Source organism: Dermacentor variabilis, chromosome 4 (genome assembly GCF_050947875.1).
Source record: "Dermacentor variabilis isolate Ectoservices chromosome 4, ASM5094787v1, whole genome shotgun sequence".
Taxonomy (NCBI): Eukaryota; Metazoa; Arthropoda; class Arachnida; order Ixodida; family Ixodidae; genus Dermacentor; species Dermacentor variabilis.
Window position 1 is genome coordinate 233,471,190 of NC_134571.1, and position 26,048 is coordinate 233,497,237.

At 49.2% G+C, this 26,048-nt stretch overlaps 1 protein-coding gene across 6 annotated transcripts in view; it reads right to left on the reverse strand.

The window, feature by feature from the left end:
* The window catches only part of LOC142580199 (RING finger protein 141-like), a 253,897-nt gene that overhangs the window by 103,525 nt on the left and 124,324 nt on the right, over positions 1-26,048 (reverse strand). For all 6 annotated transcript variants that reach the window (XM_075691085.1, XM_075691086.1, XM_075691083.1 and 3 more), the window contains one exon: positions 1,116-1,224. In XM_075691085.1, coding sequence (XP_075547200.1) covers positions 1,116-1,224 — 109 coding nt within the window. The remainder of the gene's footprint in view (positions 1-1,115; positions 1,225-26,048) is intronic.

Consider the following 26,048-nt stretch of genomic DNA (forward strand, 5'->3'; position numbering starts at 1 on the left):
CAAGAAAGTGTTGTAATTTATGCCATGTTCTGTATACCTTTGTAACAACACACTGATTTTTTCCCTCTTTCATGCCTTAAACTACACTTCCTTATCAAGGGCGCGAGCAATGTGCATAATAAAATCTGTCAGATGTTTTGTATGCTACCCCTAAGTGAAATTTTCAGTATCATTAGTATCCTTTCTTTTTTTTGCTTTTCGTGCTTTAAACTACTTTTTTACACGATGTTTGATTGTGTGTGCGAGTAATGTGCATGATAAAATTTATCCAATGCTTGTTTACTACCACAGCTCTGCACTTGTAACCCTGTCTTGCAGCGACTATTTCTACTCATCTGTGCGGTATTCTCGTGTACAACTTTCTTACTGTGATGCCCCCTTACTCAATGCTCCTCATGAGGCCTGTAAGGTATATTGAAATAATAATAATAATAATAATAATAATAATAATAATAATAATAATAATAATAATTGGAACACGGGTGCTGTGGCTGAACTGCATCCTAATACCTTCGAGTAGCTTCGAGGGGAGCAAGAAATCTGATTAAGCATGTTCATAGGCTGCCCATCATAGAAGTTCAATCCCAATGCCCTCTAGCAGGGCCAGAGGGCATTGGGAAAAAGTCTAGTCACCCTGTACATGCTGCGTGCTGAAGATATGCAGTTAAGTCACAGGGTTCACAACTTTGTGTGCTGCTCTCACCCATCTCATCAGCATCTTATTATCAGAGTGATGCAAACCTCCACTTTGCTACAATACTTGCCGGGGGATGTAAGAGGGTAGGGTCTTTCTTTTTTGTGCCTCTTGTGCAAGACAGTGCATGCAATTAATTAGCACTGTAGCAAAGCAGAAGCTAACAGTGCTCCGCCAACATGACATTAAAATGTTGATAAGGTGGGCGACTGTCAACAAGTTGTGGAGTCCACAACACAAGTGCACATGCATAGGAGTTTATCGCAGCATGCACAAAAGCCACACGCAGACATGCTCCACTGTTTCGTTCTGCCATGACAGCACACTAGTGAACAATAGCACTTGGCACTGACAAGAGCACTACTGCAGAAGGACAGCAGAAAAGTAAAGGCTTGCCAAGCAGCGTGAGTGAAGCACTGACCCTGTGGCAGCGGACGCGGACCTCGCTCTTCCACAGCACAGGTGTCTCGGATGTGCTGTGCACTTCAAACACAAGGCGGCGGTTTTTCGTGTCCACAAGGTACTGGCATCTGTATGCAAAGAAAGATCCTTTAGCCGCTGCATTCAGCAGATGTCACCACAGTTGAACATGCATAATCAATGGACATATTTGCAGATTATCTGCTTGTCTTTGACTCAATGCTCACCAAATACATTAAATGATGGCTTGAGGCCTAGTTTGGAGTTCATAGAAACTCGGCGCAAAAGCATCACCCACAAAGCTCCATAACCGGTCCTTAACAAATGTCACCACGTTAGGCCTAAAATGGCGAGTCACCTCCCTTGCAAAAGTGAGTGCAGTCATCCGAGGCCATTATGTTGCTGTCACGTCTTCCACGAGGCAAGAATGTCATCACCTCTTATGGCACATCCTGCTATGGTTAACCCTCTACCTCCTTTGGATTCACCCTGTGCCTTATTATTCAGCTCGTCGTGATCACGCACATAAAGTTAATGTAGCCCATCATAACACCATTGCATGATCACAATCATTCCTTTCTAGCACTTCAATTGACTGGAATAATCTACCTACATCATTAGTTGGCATCAGTGACCCCCATTCGTTTCAAGAATGCACTAATCAACAGGAAATTATGTATGGTAGCAAATGGTATAATTATGCACTTATTCGTGGACATTGTCTGCCTGGTAAAGTGTACTCTTTGTGTATTTAATTACTTCATATTATGTGTCTTTTTTTTTGTTGTTGTTATGTACATATTACTAGCTTTTTCAATATCTTCTTTTGTTCCCTGCAGTGTGAATTCCTAGAACTAATCCTGTATTTTTTACTCTTAATTGCAATGTATTCTTGTCCCTCCCCTGTGCAATGTACAACTAGCTACCTTGAGGTTCTCACAAATAAATAAATAAATAAATAAATAAATAAATAAATACGCAAGCTAGGCACATACACATCTTTTGCACATTGGCTACTGTGGAGGAGTTGGGCTAGCCCATGGTAAAAAGTGTGTTTATTTCACCAAAGATAACCCGAGCGCATCCATGCATCTAGTCTAGAAAAAGACGAATAAATGTGCACAGGTGGGCATGGCAAAGAAGAAGTTGTAACGAAGAGTAGCTCTCTGTCTGGGTTCTTCGCATCTTATTACTTTTCTACATTTTGGTGCCGAAAACCTCTGTATGGACACGATTCCTTCCCCGCATGTCTCAAGAGACCTTCTACTCCACGACTTCGTACTGCGGGCGGCGAGGACTCACTGGATAACGCATCGTTCGTGATCGGCATGGATACCAGACCTCTATCTCAAGAACTAATCAGATGGATTGCTTCTAGGCTAACCAGTCAGCTCGATGAGCACAGAATACAAAGATTCTGCAGGAAGCCTGGTTGCTACTTGCAGATCCTACCATGGCAAGCCCAAGCTTGCAGGTATTTTTGACCATCCGTCTATTTGCTAGAAACAATGAGCTCTCAAGGCTTAACGATGCACTCAAAGAGCACACTGCCAATGATGAGCTTGAAGCACAATATGTAACTGCTGCAGGGTATAACGATCAAGCTATCAGCATGCTGTGAATACGCACTGCAAGATCGCCGCTTTCGGAGGCTGCTCCTCAGAATGGAACACCGACAGTTACTGATGCTATACCCAGAATTGGCCCAAGGCTACCGAATCTTGATATGCCAACATTCAGAGGCAACATTCACAAATGTGAAGCTTCCTGCGAGCAATTCGAGCAGACTCTTTTATCTCAACAATGCTATATCAGCAATGACAAAGCTTTCTATTTATGGCATTATCTTGTGGGGGAAGCAGCAGTGGCCCCTGTCAGTTTACTGGCTTTCGAGACTTGTTATGCAGATACTGTAGAACTTCTCAAAGAGCACTTTTGCGATCGTAAAAGGGCAGAGCAGCGCTACCTTTCAGAGCTTCGCAATCTGCCTCACATAAAGTAGGGAAGTGATGGATGATGCCTCAGGCCAGGCAAGCTTTATGATGCCGTGCAACTAAATACCCGCTGTCTGACTGCACTAAATGTACCCATTTTCAGTTTCTCTGCAATGCTGATTGGTATTCTACAGAAGGCATTGCCATACGAGATCATTCTAGAATATACACAAGGAAAGCAGAGCCAGATTTGACAACATATGTCTGATATGAACATCTCGGAGCCAACAGTGGCAGCTGCAACATCGGAAGTGAAGTTAAAAGAGCTGTTCATATTCACACATATTGAGTTAGAAAGCCAAGAACAGTGATACCCATCATCACAACAATCTGTCGATGACCGTGCAGAGAAAACTCGAGGCAGTAGCACCGCTTCTGTACTGCATGTGTGTCATACAGCTGGAGAGAGTGTTTCTTCTGTGATGCAACGTTAACCTCTCTCTTGATTTTAAGAAAGAGAAGCTAGCTAAGAATCATTGCCATTATAGATGCACACCACGAGGTCACCAGGCACAGTCTTGCCACATCAAACTCAAGTGCTCAGCTTGTCACAGAAGACATGCCTCGAGTATGTGCGACCCCAACTTCAAAAAGAAAGACACTACAGTGGAAACTTTGTGACCAGTGCAGGCTTTGGGTAGCACAGCAGGGATAGTCTCGTCACTATCAGTAATGCTATGCAACAAAAAATTCTACAAATGTTTGCGTAATGACGTACAGAGAAGTGTACCTGCAGACTTTTCATGCCTTTGTCATTAAAAATAACTGATCCAGATACATCAAAGGGATTCTGGTTTAAAGCAGTCAGTGATTATTCCTCACAGAAGATATCATTGTAAAACTGCAACCGCAGGTACAGGGAGAAATCTGAAAAGCATTGTCAATGTTTGGCAATGCATCCCCAAGTTCTGCTGAAATACGAAAGGTTGTTGAAGTACCACTGCGTAGCCAACACTGTTCCGACATCCATACCATTCCTGGAATTGTGGTTCCAGTTATCTGTCATGACATTGCTGTGCCGACAGCTGATAACTTCATTCAGAAGTTGCGATTTGAGGGCCAATTTCTTGTGGAGGAAAAGCATTTTCTTGAAGTGGAGATAGAGAACGGCGTCAACTTGTTCATGGGAGCTGACCATCTTTGGAACATCGTTACGGGAGCAGTTGTAAGGAGCATAGTAATTCCAGGATTAGTCGCAATCAGTGGATGGACACGGCAAGGGCCCAGTCGCCCAAAAGCCTTTCTTCACTGTGACACTAACCTTATGGTCTGCATTCTGTGAGTGGAAATGATTAGAGACGATGAAACAACCTCACAGGTTCTGCTGTTGTTCCGGCAACTCGAAGCAATGGGCATTGCAGATTCTGGCGAACCTCCCTCACACGGGTCTAATGCATGCTTCTGTGATGAGGTTCTTTCAATTTATTAATTGTTGCTGAGACACAGCCCTAGCACATGAAGTGACGAAGTCATGCGTTACCACACTGCAAGCCATTCATTAAAGAACATCCAGCACAAAGGGAAACAGAAATTCTACAAACTAATCAAACCAATCAAACACAAAGACAAACAAAGAATTAAGTCTCCAAAGCAAGTGTCAAAGTCAGAAAGGGCCTACAGTTTCATGGTCTGCAGTGGAGCTGCGAGATGAACTAAAGGTGGTGATGAAGACAGCTGTCGGAGCGCTGAAGCAGTGTTGAAGACTAACACAGTTGAAGAAAAATCCTGGTAACCCTCAGGCAAACAACCGGGATCTAGTGATGCAGGAGTAAGTCTGGTTCCAATGCTGGGAACATGGGCAGGTGGTCTTGGCATGGCAGAGGTCTTCACGTCGGACACCAAGTCCAATGGCATCACCTCTGCTTCTGGGGCATGGGCTTCATTTTCCCGATGTCGTTAGGCATCTTCCTGCGTGCGATCATGAGAACATGGTGACATGTCCCTGCAAGGTCGCCCTGGTCCAGTAGAAGGCATGAAGCACGAGCCTGATGCCTGACGACTTCACTCCTGCGCCAGAGCACTGGCGAATTCCTTCCTCCACCCAGGCTTGTTGTTCCACATCTCCCCGGCTTCTTCTTCTTTTTTCCCTGCTCGCTTGTTGTTGTTGGTGTTATTTCAACAGCACGCTCGTGCAACTGCTGCAGAGCATCGTCATCATGTTTGAATGGCTGACCCACTCCAATCAGGGCACAAAAGCACTTGACATATCACAGCTTCCAAGGAACAGTTCTTAAGAAAAATGGCAGACAGACCGTGGTGCTGCCCTTAAAGGAAAATCAGAAACAGCTACTTGGAAGCAACCTTGATACTGTGCTCACTGTCACAAGCTGAAGTAAAGAAAAAGAAGAGAGAGAAGAAGGAAGAGGAAGAAGGCTGACGTGGCCTGGAAGGAACGAGGTGGGAAATGGCAGAACCCCGCTAGAGGAGAAGGAAGAAGTCTGCTAGAACACTGCAAGAATAAGGCACTGAACCAAGGACTTCGAGCTTGAAGAGTTGAGCAGGAGGAGGACACCAATGGCTCTGCACCAGTCGTGTTTGATCCTCTACGCCCCGTGGCTGTGCACCGTAGTCGCCAGCAAAGGCTTGGTTTGAGGACAACGGCCCCGTCCTATGCTACGGGGACAACCTTGCCCTCACCGACGACAACGCTCAGCAAGCCAGGCATATTCTATGAAGACCACCCTCAGCAGAGATGCCAGTAGTACACCGAACAATGCGAAAGAACTACACCGACACAGACATATAAGCGCCACACCACACTTGACTTATTAGGATGTCTTAAGAACTTGTGAAACGGTTTAAGAACTCAGCAATTATGCGAGTGGGAAGGGGAGAGATCAAACTCAGTGTAACCATTGTTGCGGATGTATGTAGATTTGATGGGGACTTATTGGGGTGATACACTGTAAATGTGTTTGGTGTGTCGGTCCCCATTCATGTCTCGTGCGCCGGTAGCCGCGACATTCACACATCTACAAAAACTTTCAAAGACGTTATCGATCAATGAAGGATTATCGGAGTGATATGACACAGTCCTCTGGCAATACTGGAGCTAGGACATGTTGAAGCAGTACCTAACAATGTTCCTATTTATCAGGCCACCTATTGTTAGCCACATTAGGAAGTTATGAGAGAGGCTTGCCGACTACCAAGCTCTGGGTCATGTTCAACGCATCTTCACCCACTCAAGGCTTCCCATCCTTCAACGACTGCTGAGATAAAGGGGTGAACCTCATTTCAGAGTTGCTACAACCACTTCTTTGCTTTTGGTGGTTCCCGGTCGCCATAAACTCTGGTATCGAGAATGCATTCTTACAAATCGAGATACGGGAGACCGACCGAGATGCATTCCGGTTTCTCTGGTTTGACACCACTTCCGTCAGCCAAAACAGTAACATCGCTGAATGGCGCATGACCCGGGTACCATTTGGATCAACATCAAGCCCTTTCTTGCTCACAGCGACCATTCCTCACCACTTGCACAATGTTTGCGGAGACAAAGTTCTCATTTCGATTCTGAAAAAGACCTTTTATGTAGACATATTACAGGTGGGTGCAGATAAATTCGAAGAAGGTCTGAGCATCTAGAGTGATAGAAGGCAAGTATGAGAGCTGCAGGAATGAATTTCAGGAAATTGGCTAATTGGTTTCTTGTGTGTTTTATGTATAATTATTTTAAGTCGGTTTCATATTGTGCTTGCATATATATTTTTCGTATTCATATTACTCTGTTGGACCTAAACTGTTTCTACTTAGAAAGTTGTACAATGATTCCTGTATTTAATGCACATGTTTGTAATGTATGCTATGTACTGTATTTACTCGCATAATGATCGCACTTTTTCGTCAGAAAAATTGACGCAAATTCAGGGGTGCGATCAATACGTGGGTTAAATTTCCCGCGAAAAGAAAAAAATATCTTTTTGTCCCGTGTTTGCTGCGGGATGCGGGTGCGGGACACCAAAACAAAAATGGCAGCCTGCGGAGCAAGCCGAACGCGCCGAATGCGATTTTTTTTTTCTTTTCGTGAGTACATTACTGTTATATTCAGTTTCGTTATTCATTTCAGTTCTTTATTCCCCAGGGGGCGCTTCTGTTCTTCATTATATATATTGGTTCTATATGTTAAATAAACGGCTTTTTACTTCGAGACGGCTGGAGTCTGACTTCCACCTTCGGTCAATACCACATTGGCGACGAGGATGGGATGGCGGTCTCCCTTGAACCGAACGGACGGTTTTTTGATACGGACAAAATCGCCTATGGCTATCTTCGTCTTCTTGGCGGCTCTCCTTTTGTCCATGTAGTGCTTGCTGCTTTGCTGCTGACGCCTAACCTTTTGACCAAGTCGCGCCAACTCCTTGGCTGGGTCTTCAGCAAATGCTGGTGCTGAGAAACCCACGACATCCAGCCTGGTTCGGGGCATTCTACCATGCAGCAGGACTGCTGGGGCGACCCCGGTGGTGGCGTGCGGAGTACAGCGGTAAATGGCAAGGTATTCTGTGACAGCTTGTCGGAGTGGTCGTCTTTCGAGGAATGAAACTTGAATGAAATTCTTCAATGTGCGATTAAAACATTCTATTTGCCCATTGGCTTGGGGGTAGTATACCGAAGAATGTGAAAGACTGATGCCTCAGTTTTGCAGGAAAGTTATGAACTCACGCGAAGTGAACTGAGGTCCATTGTCACAAACAATCTCTTCCAGGTAGCCTTCGCGGGCAAAAACACTTGTTAAAAAGTCTTTCACTGTGCTCGTGGACACTTCGCTGCAAAAATACACCTCTGGCCATTTAGAATGGTAGTCAACAAGCGTTACAGAAAATCTGCTGTTGTAAGCTGCATGTTCCAAAGGACCAACAATGTCTAGGCCAAGCTTTTGCTACGGTCGCTCAGGCCATTCAACAGGTTGCAACGGTGCTGGTGATGTTTTGGCGGACTTATCTGCCTCCAGGCAGATATGGCAGTTTTTTACTGCCGTTTCCACTTGCTTATCCATTCGTGGCCACCAGAACCGCTCAAGCAGTCGCGCCTTCGTGCGCGTGATACCCGGATGTGTCTTGTGCACGGTGCCGATGATCTGAGCCATGAGGGAGGACGGAACAACGAGGCGCTCTCCACGCAGAAGCAGGTTATCAACAACAAAAAGGTCTTCCCGAATGGCGTAGAATGGTTTCGCCTCTTCTGGTATGGACTTCTTTGGCGGCCAGGAACTCAACACGAATGATTTGATGGTTTCCAGGCAACTGTCGTCGAGGGCGGCCTGCCTGAACTTCTCCTTAGTCAAGCAGGATGGCTCAATGAACGAGACAATTTCTTCCTCCTTAGCAATCTCTGCCTCCGAGGTAGGTGCTGACAGCCGAGAAAGTGCATCTGCTACAGTGTTTGTGGACCCCTTGCGGTATTCAACAGTGAAATTGTAGCAAAGCAGTCGCGCACTCCAGCGTGCAATTCGGAGTGGGCGTCTTCCATGTCCTTGTAACGACAGCAAGGACATCAGTGCCTGGTGGTCTGTTTGAATTGTGAAATGGCGACCCCACAGGTACGTGTGCCATCGCTCACACGCCCAAATGCACGCAAGAGTTTCTCATTCACCGACTGAATATTTTCTCTCTGCAGGCGACAGTGTACGAGATGCGAAAGCGACTGTGCGGAGCTCGTGGCCACTTTGTTGCTGCAGGACCGCTCCCAGCCCACAATCGGACACGTCGGTCGACACAATGACTGGCAATGACAGATCGAACATCTGGAGGACTGTACTCGATGAAAGCATTTCCTTGACCCTCCGGAAACTGCTGTCTGCTTTGGCAGACGAGATGAATGGCTCATTTTTGCGAAGTAAGACTCTCATAGGCTCAACCACTTGTGCCAAGTGTGGAACAAACTTGGAATAGTATTCTACGAGGCCCAGGAACGAACGAAGGGTGGCCACATCAGTTGGCACTGGTGTGTTAACTATGGAGTCTACTTGCTCTGGAAGTGGCGAGATACCATGTGCAGTGACCTTGTGCCCTAGAAAGGCAAGTTCGGGAACGTCGAAAAGGCATTTGTTGTTCAGTTTCAGACCTGCGTTCTTGATCTTTTGCAGCACGGTTTTCAAGTTTGAAAGGTGTTCTTCTGCGGTCTTGCCAAAAATGATGACATCATCAATGTAGAACAACACGCCAGGGCAGCGGTCAAGGATTTTCGCCATCATCTTCTGAAATGCCGCTGGGGCAGAAACCAACCCAAAGCAAACTCTTTTAAAACGGAAAAGGCCATCATGAGTGATGAAAGCGGTCAGATCTCTGCTGTCAGGGTGCAAGAGAACCTGATGGTAAGGGGAAGCCAAGTCAAGTTTGGAGAAGTGTGTAGCGCCTACCAAAGCGTGAAGCAGCTCCTCTGTATGGGGCAATGGGAAACTGTCTGGAACAATAGCTTTGTTCGGCTATCGAAGGTCTACGCATATCCTGATGCTACCACCTTTCTTGTTACCAACAACAATGGGGGACACCCATTCAGAAGCATCGATCCGCTCGATGATGTCAAGGCTCAGCAAACTCTGAAGCTCATTTGATACTGGTGACCGGAGAGAATACGGCAGATGGCGAAGCTTCGAAGTTACAGGCTGCACGCCTTGCCGTGTCTTGATGTGATGTATGAGCCCCTTAGCAAGACCCAACTCGGGACTGAAAAGTGAACTGAACTCATGTGCTAAGGCTGGCGGAAGAGCTTTGTTACGGGGCTGCGTGCTTGACGGTGTGGGAATAGAACAGGATAGCGGGTCAACAACAGTCACCTGCGGGGCAATGGACGTGTATAAGCACTTGAGAGCAGAACCCTCAATGCGAAGATCCAAGGCTTTAAGGCCATCCAGACCGATCAGACGAGTTCCTCGGTGAACAACAGAAAAACGTAGCGATGCTGTGCGGCCTTTAAACCGAACATCTGCCTGGAAACAACCTAGCACTGGAATCGGCTGTTGAGAGTAGTCAAACAGACTAACATGCGGTGCAGGCAGGAGCGGAACGCTCGGAAAATATCGACTGAATTCTTGCTCCGACAGGATTGAAACAGACGACCCTGAATCAACAAGGAATGTCAAAGTGACATTCGCGACTTGCACTTGAATATAAATTCCGCTATGCACGGAACGTTGTACAGTCAAAACTTCCTCAGCTCTAGTGGATGACGAAACATCTTCATGAAATTCAACTTCACGGACTCAGCCTTGCATTTGGGTTAGCTTGCGGTTTCATACCCTTTGAAAGTGGCCCTTGCGACCTCAAAACGAACAAGTCTTGCCATGCGCTGGGCACTGCGGCGCTGACGCAATGTGGTTCCGCGAGCCGCATCAGAAACAATGAGGCGAGCCGGAGCGGCTACTATGTTCTTGGTTCCACTGAGGGGGGCGGTTCCGCTGCGGCGCACGTGAGCCGCCCGCGCTCCTCGTTAAATTCTGCTCTAAGGTGGCTGCCGGTTGTGAATTCCTTTTTTTCGAAAAATGCGACGATGGTTTCCGACCGAAGCAGAAAGCTCCTTTAGCTCTTCAGCTGCCTGCTTAAACTAAAGTGCAATTCAAACAGAATTCTCGAATGAAAGTGTGGAACCCTCGAGCAGTAACCGCTCATGTACGCGAGTGGAAGCTATGCCGGCAACGAATTGGTCCCGCAGAGCATCATCTTGCGAGGCAAACGAACAATGTGACGCTAGCTCCCGTAGAGCGGCAACAAAGTCATGAACGGACTCGCCTGTGTGTTGGCTGCAGCGGTGAAAGCGGTGACGCTCGATGATAACGCTGCGCGACGTCAAAAACTGGTGCCATAATGCGGCGAGTGCAGAGTCGTATTCGTCAGGAGGGGCCAAGACAGACCTGTCATCGGCGAGTGCTGCGGCACTTGGCACGGCCGGTGCTGTGGTGCTGGTCCCTGCATGTAGTGTCTGATAAATACGCTGGCCCTCCGCCCCCAAACAATGCAAAAGAATAGCCTTGCGTTGCTCTGGCTTGAATGCGGCAGCTCCGGATGCCAGCAAGTACACGTTGAACATCTGCTCCCACTGCTCCAACGGCAATGAGGGCGGAAGGAAAAACGGTGGCGGAGGAAGCCCGGTGAAGCTCATGGTGGGCGGATACGGACGGCGCAGCGGGGCTGGGGGTATGTTCACGACATCCTCGACGCCAATGTGGTACTGACCAAAGGTGGAAGTCAGACTCCAGCCGTCCCGAAGTTCGGGACGGCTGGAGCTGACAGCTCCTAGTGCAAAGTGCGATTGAAATAAAGTTCAATGGTAAAGCCCAGGTAAAGTGTGCAGATGGTGTTGTCATTGGTAGAATCGGGTTCACGCAATCCAAGAGAATTGTAGCAAGCAACACCAGCAGCGAAGGTTGCGAGTGAAGCGCACAACAGTTATACAGTAGTGCGAAATCGTGACCAGCCGTAGGTTTTCCTATATGCCCAGGCCTGTAGAAGTCAGAGCTCCAAAAGTCTGCAGTTCAGGATTTGCGTTGAGGTAGCGCAAGTGTTGGCCACTCATGTTGTTGACAAAGAGGTCATTCTCCAGCTGAAGAAGCCAGATGGGAGAGCTGCTGCTGCAAAACTTAGGTAGGCCAGGCATCCACACAAGTTGTGAACACAGCACATCAGAAGGCTCACCTGCTGCTGCTTGCAGTGAAATCTCGAATGCCGATAACATCAGGGTTGCGGTGGTCACTGAATGCAGCACGAAAGTTGTGCTTGTGGCGTCACCGTGCCTGTGAATGTGAAATTTGCACCTAGTGGAGCCGGTGGGAGAGCCTCTGAATCGGTGACGAGTGAGGTGCCCCCGAACGAAAAGTGTACAGCTTGCAGAAACGTCCAAGGAATGTGATAGACAGGCCATAGAGTAGCTGACAGCGCTCGTGCTTGGCCTAGTCAATTCCTTAGAAACAGTCGTTGCACAGCTGCCTTTGAGCTGGGGAGGAGGCTCACATACCGAGTAGAGGTTTCATGCTGGGGCCGGCGCGTGCTGACGATCAGTACGGGTGGATGCAGGCAATACGATCCGACAAGACGCCGAATGATGTGGTGGTTCGAATGGTGAGAGCTGCTGTGACCGAGTATTCGAGGTGACGTAGTGAGCAAGGATGGCAGCACGCAAGCCCACGTAGACGTCATGACCGGGGCATGACAGCCAGTACCTGGACCACAGCCGGAGGCTGGAACCTCGTTAAGAAGGAAATGGCTGCCCAGCTGGATGAACCAGATGTCAGGCAAGTCGATGTAAAATTCCCAGACACCCTACAACTACGGGATATCTGCCGGACAGCATGAGGCCACATCACTCACCTTGGTAGAGTTGGTGTGCTGGTGCTGGCATGGCTGGGCTCGGTCGTCCGGGTCAACAATTTGTGGGGGAGGCAGTTGCCGTAGCCATGGTTTATTCAGGCTGGCCAACCATGGTGTTGCGGGATCTTGGGAGCAACCGACACCGCAGCTATTCAGGTTGAACGTGCTAGCGTGTTCTATCCCCACATTACCTGCACGTAAACCCATCTTCTTTTTTACCTGCTTCGGAGGCGATAGTCGCGCCACTACAAGAGCAGTTATAGCAAGTATGTGACGCCCCCTCGGGCATAATCTTGGTTCGCCCACCAAGCTCGGTGGCCTGCTAAAGCTTGGCAGGCAACATTGGTCACCGCATCACAATAAACATAAACACTGACGAGCACGGCTGCTCGCCGGTCAGTCGGTCAGTCATCCATGTGAGTCATCGTTCAGCACCACCACGCTACGGAGCATCCGTCTATTGGAGGGTGCCACAAGCCCTACCTTGTTCATGACCCGGGGTGGATCGTGACACTGGCGACGAAGATGGGATCCTCGTGACACTGACAAGGCTGGCGACGAGTACCTACGGAGCGTCCCACGCCGCCGCGAGCGGCGAAATACCGCCCCCTGTTGTTTTCGCCATGCCGCTGTATGGTAGGCTCGAGCCGTTCAAGGGAGACGAGTCCGCCTGGCAAATTTACGAGGAGCAAGTCCACGTGTTCTTCCGGGCAAACGACACACCCGAGGCCAAACAGCGGGACATTTTCCTCGCCAGCTGCGGGACCCGCGTCTTCAGCCTCTTGCTAGACCTTCTCAAGCCAGCCACACCGCACGTTAAGACGCTGGGTGAGCTGCTTGCCATACTGCGCTCGCATTTAGCCCAGCACCGTCCACACTAATGGAGCGTTTCCGCTTCAACAACCGGAGCCGCCGGGAAGGAGAGACCCTCGGGCAATTCGTTGCTGCGCTACGAGGGTTAGCGAGTGCCTGCGCCTTCGGGGACCAACTGGACTCGCTGTTCCGGGACTGTTTCGTCAGCGGCATCAACAACCCCGCCATGCAGACGCGACTCCAGGAGCTTCCCGACCCGTCGCTGGACGCCGCCGTGAAGGCAGCGCTGGCAATGAAAGCTGCTGCCAAGGACGCTGGTGAGATTTCCCGTGCGACTGGCTCACCGTCGGCGGAAGCGGTCGCTGTGGTGGTACCCCCTCCCCCTCACAGTGCCAGTTTTCTTGAGCACAATGCTTTACGTGCGGCAAAACTGGGCACCTGGCACGTGTATGCCGAAGGGGGAGGACAAACAGCAAGCAGCAGCCTGATTCAAGCCCAGGTACAACACAAGCCCGCGGCCAGGGTAGCCGTCGCAAGGGTATGCGGCGGAGGCATGCGGCTGCAAGCTCAAGTTTTTCCTCGGCCAGGCTCCACGTCGTGGCCGAGGACCTGCTGATTTTCGACATGTGGCACACAGGCTTTGTACCGTCGTCTGTGCCGTCATACATGCTGACTGTCGAAATCTGCGGGCACCCCATTTCCATGGAGCTGGACACGGGGGCCAGCGTGTCTGTAATGGCCGGGAAGCTCTTCAAGCGTACCTTCCCTGGCGTGTCCGTCGAGGCTTCGGGCGTGATGCTGCACAGCTACTCCGGGCAATTCTCCCAGGTCCAGGGTCAGGCACAGGTAAGCGTTCGCTTTGACGACAGGGAGGCAACCCTACCCCTTTACTTAACGAAGGGGTTATCACCGACGCTGCTGGGCCGAAACTGGATTCATGCACTGGGCATTTGTCTGCCAGAGTACCCGGAAGCCAGCCTGCATGTGGTGCAAGACGTCTCCAGCCTCCTGACCCAGTTCAAGTCCCCGTTCCAGCCAGGGGTGGGCACATTTGCCGGCACGACGGCTGGCATCTATGTACCTGAGGGAGCCCGGCCACGTTTTTTCCAGCCTCGCCCACTGCCGTTCGCCCTGAAGGACGGGGTCACCCAGGACCTGCAACGGTTGCAGCGAGAGGGCATCCTTGTGCCCGTAAAGACATCTGAATGGGCTGCTCCCATCGTGCGAGTTCTCAAGCGAGATAGTGTCAGGATCTGGGGGATTTCAAAGTTACCATCAACCCCGTCGCTACCGTCGAGAAGTACCCGCTGCCCCGGATTGAAGATCTCTGGTGAGCATTGTCCGGTGGACAGAAGTTTACCAAGCTCGACTTCAGAGATGCTTACCAGCAGCTGGTGCTCCAGGATGCCTCCTGGAAGTATGTCACGATATCGACAACTTTGGGACTCTTTCAGTACACGCGCTTACCGTTTGGCGTGGCCTTGGCCCCAGCCACATTTCAGAGGGAGATGGACAAACTCTTCAGGGGCATGAGGCACGTGGCGGTGTACTTGGACGACATCCTGGTTACTGGCAGCGACGACGGGGACCACCTGCAGAACCTGCACAACGTCTTGGCACGACTACAGGACGCCGGCCTCAAGCTCAAGCTGGGAAAGTATGTTTTCCTAGCTCCCAGCGTTGAGTACTTGGGACATGTCATTTCCCAGGCAGGCCTAGCCCTGGCTTCCCGCAAGGTTGATGCGGTGCTCAAGGCACTTAAGCCCCAGAACAAGAGCTTCAGAGTTACCTGGGCCTCATCAACTTCTACAGGAGTTTTCTGCCTAACCTGTCGCAGCATCTACAACCGCTCCATCTTCTGCTTTGAGATGGTCTACAATGGGTCTGGAAGAATGAGCAGGACCAGGCCTTCCAGCGCAGCAAGGAGCTAATCACCAAGGCTCCAGTGCTGGTGTACTTCCATCCTGCTAAGCCTGTTGTCCTTACCGTAGATGCGTCGCCGTACGGTGTGGGAGCCGTCCTGGCACACCGGGACAAAGATGGCCAGGAACGCCCTGTGTCGTTTGCTTCTCGACGGCTTCATGCTGCAGAGCAACGTTACAGCCAGCTGGACAAGGAAGGTTTGGCCCTCATGTTCGGTGTCGAACGCTTCCACCAGTACCTGTGGGGTCGGAAGTTCGAGATGGTCACGGACCACAAGCCGCTGTTGGGGCTGCTGGGGCCCGACAAGGCAGTTCCTGTGCAAGCATCACCTCGAGTGGTACGCTGGGCCTTGAGGCTGGCAGCTTACAGCTACCAGTTGGTTTACCATCCGGGAATGGGCCTGGGATCTGCTGATGCGCTGAGCCGCCTGCCCCTGCCAGAGGTGCCTGATGCTGTTGCAGAACCTGCTGAAGTGTTCATGCTGGAACATGCGTACCCGGAGGTGCTCTCCAGATCTGCGGTATCTCAAGCGACCAGCCGGGACCCAGTTCTGTCTCAGGTGGTCAAGGCGGTGTCCCGTGGAGAGGAATTGGTGCAGCAGGCCTATAGCCACAAGGCCACTGAGCTGAGCTTGCAGCAGGGCTGCCTACTGTGGGGTTCGAGAGTGGTGATCCCACAAAGTCTCCGGTCCAGGGTTCTGCAGTTGCTGCACGCGGGTCATCCAGGGATAGAAAAGACCAAGATGATGGCCCGGTCTCATGTTTGGTGGCCTGGCCTGGACCAAGACATCACTCATTTGGTGCAGAGCTGCCAAATCTGCCAGGAGAATCAGCGAGCCTTGCGTCGTGTGGAAATCGTCCCCTGGCCGTTCCCACAGAGACCCTGGTCCCGTCTACATGTGGATATTGGGGGACCCTTCAAGGGCCATTACTTCCTGGTAGTGGTGGACGCCTTTTCAAAGTGGGTGGAGGTTATACCTGTCACCACTCCATCAGCAGGCGCAACCATTGCAGTGCTACGACAGGTCTTCGCCGCCCAGGGGTTGCCAGATGTCATCGTGTCCGTCAATGGTCCTACTTTTGCCAGCGCAGAGTACCTGGCCTGGCTGATGAAAAACCGAATCCGCCGAATGATGGTTCCACCGTACCACCCTGCTTCAAATGGTGCAGCCGAGCGGGTGGTGCAAACCATCAAAGACAAGCTCAAGAAGAGCCAGACTGGGGATTTCCGGATGCAGATTGCCCGGATACTATTTCAGTACCGGACCACGCCTCACAATGTCATTGGCCGTGCCCCCTGTGAGCTCCTGCTGGGTCGGATGGTCAAGACACCCTTGGACGTCTTGCATCCGGACCTCTGATCCACAGTGCTTTTGAAGCAGCTGAAGCAGAAGCTGGCTGCTGACCAAGGATGCCGTCCCGGGCCTTTGCCAGAGCCGCAAGCTCCAGTTTTCACCAGGAACTTCCGTCCTGGCCCACGCTGGTCTGCGGGACAGGTGGTGTCTCCTGTCAGCGCCTCATCGCTGCTCGTCCGCATGCCAGATGGGGCCATGTGGCACAGACACGCCGACCATGTCAGGCCTCGCCTCGGGACCTGGCCAGCACCCTCGACTGCCACTGAGTTCCAGCCCGCAGGAGGACTAGCGGCAGCACCAGTCACTTCCAGCGGAGTACCACCCATCTCGGAGGTGGCAACCGTAGCCAGTGGTGCGGCACCCATAGGACCGGTGTCGAGCCCAGCACCACTCGCAATGCCGACCACTACAAACCCTCCGGATGGAGCAAGGCTGGCTCAGGCAGCACCCGGCATTGCCACACCCGACCCGTAAACACCGGTGCCCAGGCGGAGTACTCGACGGCGGAGGCCACCGGACCGTTACTCGCCTGGATAGCAGGCACCGTCGACCCAGCTAGGGTGGAGGCAGAGCCTCATAGTGTGAACATGGAAGTTTGTTTTTCATTTAATAAACAAACTGGGGGTAAGGGGGTGTAGGATGGATGGATGGATGGATGTTATGAGCGTCCCCTTTGGAACGGGGCGGTGGCTTGCGCCACCAAGCTCTTGCTACTATGCTGCCTAATATCCTACCTAGGTTAACCAATGAAAAAAAAAAAACACTATGAACTACCACGTCCAAATTTTCTGATACCCTATTGCGAACTGTGCTTTTGTACATCTCCGTCTTTTGTCGTTTCCCTACTTTTCTTCCACCAATCCTCCAATCGCCTCTTACTGATGTCTATTGCGGACCTGTTTGCTTTACCACTGCTACCGCTGAACCCAAGGGCTTCAAGGAGGCCAGTGGTGCCTAAATCGACCGCTGGATAGACGTCTTCACATTCTAATAAAATATGCTCCGTCGTTTCCCTAGCTTTACCACAGCAAGCACATGCTTCTTCTTCCTTCTTATATCTCGCTTTATAGGTGCATGTTCTAAGGCATCCCGATCTCGCTTCGAAAAGTAATGAGCTTCCCTTTGAGTTATCATAAATGGTTTCTTTCCTAATTTCGTTTTTCCCCTTAAGTAGTTACTCATGGCAGGTTTCTTTTCCATTGCCGCCACCCATGAGATTAATTCAGCCTCTCTGACTTTCCGCTTGACCTTCTTTGTTGTTGTGTTGCCCACCCCACCGGCCGCATACTTGCTGGTAAGCTTCCTAGTTCTTTTCCTCCACTGTGAATCAATGTTTTGCCTGTACAGATACCTGAACACTCTCCTCGGGCATAATCTTGGTTCGCCCGCCAAGCTCGGTGGCCTGCTAAAGCTCGGTGGCCTGCTAAAGCTTGGCAGGCAACATTGGTCACCGCATCACAATAAATACCGACGAGCACGGCTGCTCGCTGGTCGGTCATCGTTCAGCACCACCCCGCTGCGGAGCGTCCGTCTATCGGAGGGTGCCAGAAGCCCTCCCTTGTTCGCGACCCGGGGTGGATCGTGACAGATGATGGCGGAAATTCAGCCACATCACTAATAGTAGTATCGAAATCTCCAGTAGCAGCTACCAAGACTATCACCTACCAAGACAATGCCGAAGCTCGAGCTTATGACCGCAGTAGAAGGAGCCAGATTGTTAAAATACATCCACTCATCGTGGGATTTGACTCATTTTCCCTGTTTCATGTGGACGGACTCAGCAATCACAATTAGCTGGATCTGGGATGATGATAACAAGTTAGGGTCAGTTTGTAAAGCATAGAGTGACTGAAATGGCGGTAGTTGCTGACCCACTGCTACGGTGCTACTGTCCAGGAACGCTATAACGTAAAGCTATTCCAAACTTTTCCAGTCCAATTCTGATTAGCCTTCCTCAATTGGTCAAAAACTTTTTTGCACCACCCCCACTTCGCCTGTCTGTCACGCAACGTCACGAAAACTGCGATAGCTCCCCATCTGATGTCGCATTTACACACTGATTATGCATGATTGGATCGAACAAAAGAAAAATAGTTATTTCTCATTTGACGCCTCTTTGCCATTAGCCCTCGGTTATTGGTCAAAGTTTTCGGGCTGCACTCATTTCACCTGCTTGCCACGCGGCGTTGCAAAACTGTGAAAACCCACCGCGTCAAAGTGACGTGTTGTGTGTTAAAGACACATTAATATGCCGAACAAAACATAATTTTTTTCTGAATAGCCGCAGGCTGCCCGGTTATGAAAGGAATAACCCTTTTCAATGCCCTGGAGTTGGTTTAGAACCGCGCGACACGATCTAGCCTGTCAATTTATTCGTACCCCCCTCCCCCCCCCAATTCAAGCATCTCAACACCCCAAGCCCAAAAACACCCCAAAAGCCCAAATAAACCTACCCTCTCTAGCCTCACGCCATAGAATAGTACGTCTTAACCTTTTTCATAAATTTTTTAATTCTTTGCCTTTTGACAACCCGTACATAAAAAGAGCACATCGCATTGCCCGCACCAGTCACTCTAACACAGTATATCCCCCACAAGCCCATACCGTTACTTTTCAGCAATCATTTTTTCTGCGCACAACACGAGACTGGAATGGCCTGCCCGCCGAAGTTGCCACTATCATCGACCCACTTGCGTTCAAGCAACTCCTCGGAAATATCCCTTTGTAATTTGTAGTATGTATCTTTGTCACTAACTCCCCACTCCCTCATGTAATGTCTCAACAGAGACCTTTGAGGAAATAAATAAACAAATAAATAAAAGATGGCTGCCCCTGGTTGCTCAGCCACTGGCTGCTCGCACCAGCTGGAGAGCATGGGTTTATCTGCGTATAATAAAGCTTTCTGCGTGGCTGTGCAAAGTTTTCGAGCACTTCTGGCACGTTCACAACCTCATTCTGCCAACTCTTCCTTGCTGAGGATCCGCTTTAGCAGCATTCTTAACCTTCCCTTGCATGCCGCTGCAATTTTCGACCAGTCACTGCAGGCTAAGTAAGGGAAAGCGGACCAATCGCAGGCGCCGGCCCCACCCTCTTCATCCAGTTATCTATTTTCTATGCGCTGGCTCGGTCCCATCAAAACCTTCTTCACTTGAGCGTGCTCCTCGCCTCCTGGCAGCCAATTAAAAACGAAAAACCGCTCAATGTAGGCAATGTTATTCGTTTTGAAAGCAAATGTAAAGTGACTTCCTATAAACTAAGAGAGCGTTTGATTGGGCTGTTGAGGCAAAGCTGCAAGTCACCGACCGATGCTTGTGTCGGCAGTTACGTAAACTTGATGCCAGGAGATTGGAATAAAAACATATTGGAATAGTTTTAAGTTACAGGGCCGCAGGATAAGACAACCTGTCATATGACTAGGGATATATCAGTAAAGATGCTGTGTACATGTCGCAGCTGGTGCAGTGGACCTGAATGGTTATCCCAGCCAAGATCAACCTGGTCTACAGAATCAGACGTGAGCACACAGATCAACAACCACGCTGAGAGAACGGAATTGTTTATTCCATGATTGTGCGAACAGAAGTGAGCACAGTGGCTTGCATGAACCGCTTTATTTAGAGCCACCCTATCTACAAGGGTAAGGGTGACAGGGGAGGGTATTAGAGCAAGAGCCCGGCTATCGCCATGCTAGGGCATACTATTCAACATCTCTCTGGACTTATTTTGTTTGCAACACTCGACTACAGAATATAGTGGTCAGAGTGTCTCCTGTTGCGAACTGGGTAGCGATGCTCAGGTATTGCAGACTCCTGGGTAATCTGGAGGGCTGGAACTTTCGCCTGACAAATCAGGGGCCGGTTGATTGAAGGCCGCGGCTCGGGCTCTGGGAACGGTGCTAGATGCACCGTAGTGTCATCTTCCGGTGGTGCACGCACGGTGTGGTTCTTGTGACGAACTCACTGAAACGCACCTTGATGAGCAATGACACTTAGTTTGCACAAAACAGGACCCTTCGGTGTGAGCACAGTAGCACACAAGCTTTTAAGTTCTGGACCTTAACACAGTCACCAACACTAAAGTGTTTCTGAATTTGTCATCTCGGGCACCGTCATAGTTTGCGTGAACTTCCTCGTGGAGACCTTTTCTTGAACTGAGGGCAGTGCCAGATCGAGCCACGTGCGCAAACGTCTTCAGAGGAAAAGGACTGCTGGAACTACGCCTGTAGTGGTGTACGGAGTGTTACGATAAGCTAACAGGAAGTCTCCGAGCATGGATGGTAGTGATGCATAAGAATTCTTGCGTAACGCTGTCTTCACCAACTGCATCACGCGGTCTGCTTGACCATTACTGCTAGGATGATAAGGCAGGGTGTGCACATGACGTGTACCAATTCTCCGTGTGTAGCTAGCAAAAGTATTGGATGTAAACTGAGGGCCATTACCTGACATGAGAGTCGTTGGAAAACCAAAGCAGCAAAACAAACTGTGGAAGTAGTCGACTGTTTTCTCAGCTGAAGTATCTTTCATCACGAACACCTCTGGCCACTTGGAGTGCGCATTAATAACAACAAGCAGCATGACACCCTTCTATGGACCTGTGAAATCCATGTGAACTCGTTCCCAAGGACGAGTTGGCCAAGGCCATGGGTGCAGCAAAGCAGAGCAAGGCAAGTTACATTGCAACTGACTGGACTGGCAGGTGCTTACTTGATGCTCGATGTTGTGGTCTATGGTTGACCACCACACATACGTAACTTCCCACCAACTCCTTGGTCTGCACGATTCCGGGGTGCCCCTGATGCAATTCCTCTAGCATGAACGAACGACTGGAAACATTATGGAATGACGATGCGGGCACCCAGCACCACGCATCCTTGCTGCAAAGAAAAATAGCTTTAGTTGATCACTTGGCGCGCGATTAGGCCATCCCCTCAGCCCGTACTGTGAGACAGCTTTCAACAATGGGTCGCGGCTCGTCTTTTTAGATATTTCCCGGCAATTCACAGGCAGTGTACTGAAGCCCAGAACATAAAAGTCGTCTTCCTGTGCTTTACCGAAGACCTGAAGTAGAAGACGGGAAAGGCAATCAGAATCTGCATTTTGGGACGACGACTTGAACTTCAGAGTAAAGTTGTACGCAGACAACAGAACTGCCCAATGGTGCAATCTTGCAGCGGCTATTGTAGGAAGAAAGGTCTCAAAATCATGTGCAGGTGTTTGTGGTCGCTTACTAGCGCAAAGTCTTCTTCACTCCAAAAATTAATGCTAGTGCTTCCGTCTCAATATGGCTGTACCCAACTCCTGCCTTGCATAAATTTCTCTGCACATAAGCAATTGGGTAATACTTACCCATTTGAATAGATGTGGCTGAGCACCACACCAATTTCATATGCTGAAGGCAACTGTAGCGCAGGCTGTGGTCGTAGTGGGTCAACATAGAGCAGTCCTTTCACATGAATGAAGGCAGCTTTGCACTTGTTGCTCCAGGACCATGGCATGTCACTGCACAAAAGCCTATTGATGGGCAAAACCTGAGCTTCTGAGCATTGGTCTCGACAGTGTTGTGGAGCACGCTTATCGACTTGATGGCTTCACCGGTATACATCCGCAGTGGAATGCTAGTATGTTCCGTATCTAGGTCCGGAAAAAGATGGCAGGAAAGGCTCTTTGAGATAACAGACACTGCGGCCCCAATGTCCAGTTCCATCTGAAAAGGCACTCTGTCAACATGCACAGGTCACTATAATGGGGGTTACATGGGTGTCGGACCTAATGGCATGGAACGGAAACTCCTCCAGAGTTTCGACAGATCTCAACAAGAGCTTTTTCTTTTGGTGTCTTCACTTAATCTTAGAAGTGTGCTCAATGTGACCTTTCCGCTGGCATTTGTAACAGGTAGCTTCTGCATGCGGGCAAGTCGTGGCTCCATGTTTTGGCAACCCACATCGACAGCATTAGAACGACTTTGCTTTTGACTTATCTTGTGTGCTGCGCATTTTGAGCATGTCCGCATCATTGTCGTGTACACGCATTCTTGCCGAATTTTTCAGCACCACTTCCATTGACAAAGCTCGCTCGACAGCCTTCTGGAAAGTTAAAGCTTTATCTTTGGTGAACAAATGTCACTGAATATCGACGTGTTGAAGGCCACAAACAAACCAGACGCATAAACATTGATCCAAGAATTCACCACAAACTCTTGTATGGTCTTGCTTTCTTTCTGTGACCTGCGATGAAACTTGGCCTTTTCACTGATAACGGATGGTTCTGGAGACAAGTGGTTAGAAAGCAGCCTAAGCAGTGTTTCGCACGGCTTGCTTGAAGGTGTTTCGGGAGCAGTCAAGGATTTCAGAAGTGCATAAGCCTTTGGCCCAATTAAGCTGACAAACACATCAGCCTTTAGTTCTTCCGCTATCTTATTTGCGCGAAAATGAGACAGTAATCACTCTTTGTATGAACGCCAGTCGCTTATAGACTCGTCGAAATGTTGAACTTGCCAAAATTTGGCTATGGCTAAGGTGCTGATGACGGCGTAGATGCGGTTCTTGCTCCTAGTGCTGAAGGTCTCGGGGGGGCATTACCCCGGGGTACAGTCGGCATTTTTGTTGCTATTTATGTCCTGTTCAAGGCAACCTCGCTGACAGAATGGAATTGTTTATTCCATGATTGTGCGAACAGAAGTGAGCACGAAGCACTTTATTTAGAGCCATTTACAAGGGTAAGGGAGACAGGGGAGGGCGTAAGAGCAAGACTATGGCTATCGCCATACTAGGGCGTGCTAAGCAACACACGCAACAGGTGCTTTTTCAAGCACCGAGAAAAGTGAACACCCTAATCGACTTAAGGAAGTTTAGCAACCTGCAGAAGCTCCAGTGTGTCACCGCCTGGGCATTTCAGTTTTGACGGAGAAGCTAAACAAGGCTCAAATGTTCTGGATCTGTCGTGTTCAGCTCGAAGTATTCGCAAATGACACTGAACACCTTTTGCTTAGAGACACTGTCACAAAACACTCCATAGTGCATGATCTCCACCCTTACCTGGATCAAAGCAAGCAGCTTCAACTTGGTGGCCGATTTGAAAGAATGAACACTATATATGATGAAAAGCCTCCCATTATTCTACCAAAAAGGCATCTCTTCATGGCCATAGTTGTTACTGAGGCTCACTGTAGAGCTTTACATGCAGGTGTGACAAGCACTGTGATGCCAATTTGACAGTGTTACTGAGTTATATGTGCCCAACAAGAAAAACAAATCCTTAATGCTTGCTTTCTCTGCAAAAGATACGTGAAAATTGTAAACGTGCAATATCCACCAATGCCTGAAGACAGGCTTCTCACGTCACGGCTGTTTGAAGCAGTGGGATTAGACTTTGCAGGCCCACTATATGTAAAGCAACATGAGCCAGATGAGGTTACATCCAAAACTTATATTCTGCTGCTCACCTGTGCAACCACGAGAGTGGTAAACTTTAATTTCATGAGTAGGATCTCTACAAGCACCTTCTTGCTAGCGTCCCACAAGTTTCTAGCCTCGTAGGGGAGCGAGAAACCTCATCTTTGACCGTAACACTGTCCTCTGATAACGCTCTCGCGTTTAAAAGAGCATCGCGAGACTTATGGGACAAAGCTCCCCATTTGCATCTTTGCTCTTGACACATTGCATAGAGTGGAAGTTTATTATAACAGGTGCGCCTTGGTGGGACGGCTGGCTGGAGAGCCTTATCCCATTAGTCAAGTCATCTTTACACAAAGTTCTGGGAAAGAGCAAGTTCAACAGTAAACAAACTGAGACTGTGCTGCTGGAAGTATAAGTGGTTATCAATTTAAGACCCCTAACCTATACATTTATGGACAGTAGAGAGCCCTTTCCAATATGTCCTGCTCATTTTCTGGTCGAACGTTCATTTTTTGCCTCACCAGAGTGAACCAACAGTTACTACAAAGCTCAAAGTGCTCAGGCCATGCGATGTGACCTCAGCAAAAAGAGAAGTTGCGATGCCACCAGAAGTTCGTCGACCACCTCTGCATTCAATGGAAGAAAGAGTACCGAGTACCTCGTCAAGCAGCGGGCACTTCACCTCTACCCATTGCATCCTAGTAGCAGTCTACAAGTAGATGATGTGGTCCTCATCGAGGAGCCTAACATCTCTGCAGGTATTTGGCCACTGGGACGAGTCATAGATGTTTTGCCTGGTCAAGATGGAATAACCTGAGCTTGCCGTGTATAAGCTCAAGATAGCAAGTTTATAAGAAAGCTAGCATAGAAATTGTACGAGCTCGAATTGGACAATGCTACTGGGGGTGGGAGTATGTACCAAAGACAACCCGAGCATATCCATGCATCTAGTGTAGAAAGAGACGAATAAACGTGCACAGGCGGGCACAACAAAAGAAGTCGATGAAGAGTAGCTCTCTGTCTGGTTTCTTCGCGTCTCATATTTTTCTACATTTTTGAATGAAGTTCCGTTTTTCAATCACAAATGAAGCTGCAAATGTTGCTCGAAGCATTTTTAAAGTTGAAAACGAGAAAAATGGCGTCACTGTTGTCGTTCTGAAGCATGTGTAGTGAATGGAGCATTCGACAAAGAAACTGCCAACAACGGGCAATCAGTTAGAATTCTTCAGACTCTGAAGAAAAGCAACTCAACTTGGAGTCGGAGAGCGAAAGTGATATTGGGGAGTTTGTTGATTTGAGCTCCGAATCCTCCAATGATGAAGACATCTCATTAGGCAGACAATGGCTGCAAGTCTATGTAAACAATCCACCACTTTCACCTCCAGATTTTCAATTTATTGCTGCAGCTGGCCTGAACGTGGATGCACTCACTCTCACAGGGCACAAAAGGCATTTGAAAAGGCAGCAGCGCAAAAAAGACATGAATGAAGATGAGATGACAAGGACGAGCTCTGACTTCCAACGACATTATTGTGAATGATTCACAAATTTTAACGTGCTGTCCCAGCTAGGGGTTATCATCTGCACATGCGTAAATATGCCAGCTCTTTGTATGAAAGCATGATGGAGGCCATGCTGACACATCCCCCGCAAGTCTGGAAACCCATTCAGATTCTGCAATTTCCTGTGTCGCATGAATTTTACTCTTCTTGATAACGGAAGTGTTTTCAAGGTCGGGTGAAAAGCCCTTGCATGTCAGACAATGACTTGCCAAAAAACCTTCAGAATATTTTTCTTCATGCACATCTTTTACGTTGTTTGCGGGCTCCCTTAACCTATCATTAACACATCTCCCAGTCTGGCCACGGTACAATTTTCCGCAACTTAAAGGAATTTCATAGACCATACCTTCTCTGCATTCAACAAAAGACCACCTATGCTTTGTGCAACAGTCACGCTGCTGGGTTGCCGCCGGGAGGGTCAACCTACAATGCTTATGCTTTGACAGCTTGTGGGGTGAATACGACTTTCACATCGTAACACTGGGCCACCTTTTTCACATTGTGTAGTAGCGTGTGAACGTAAGGCATCACAGCTAACTTATGCCTGCGCTGTATCGTCTCATCTTCATCCGTGTCTTTTTTTCGCTGCC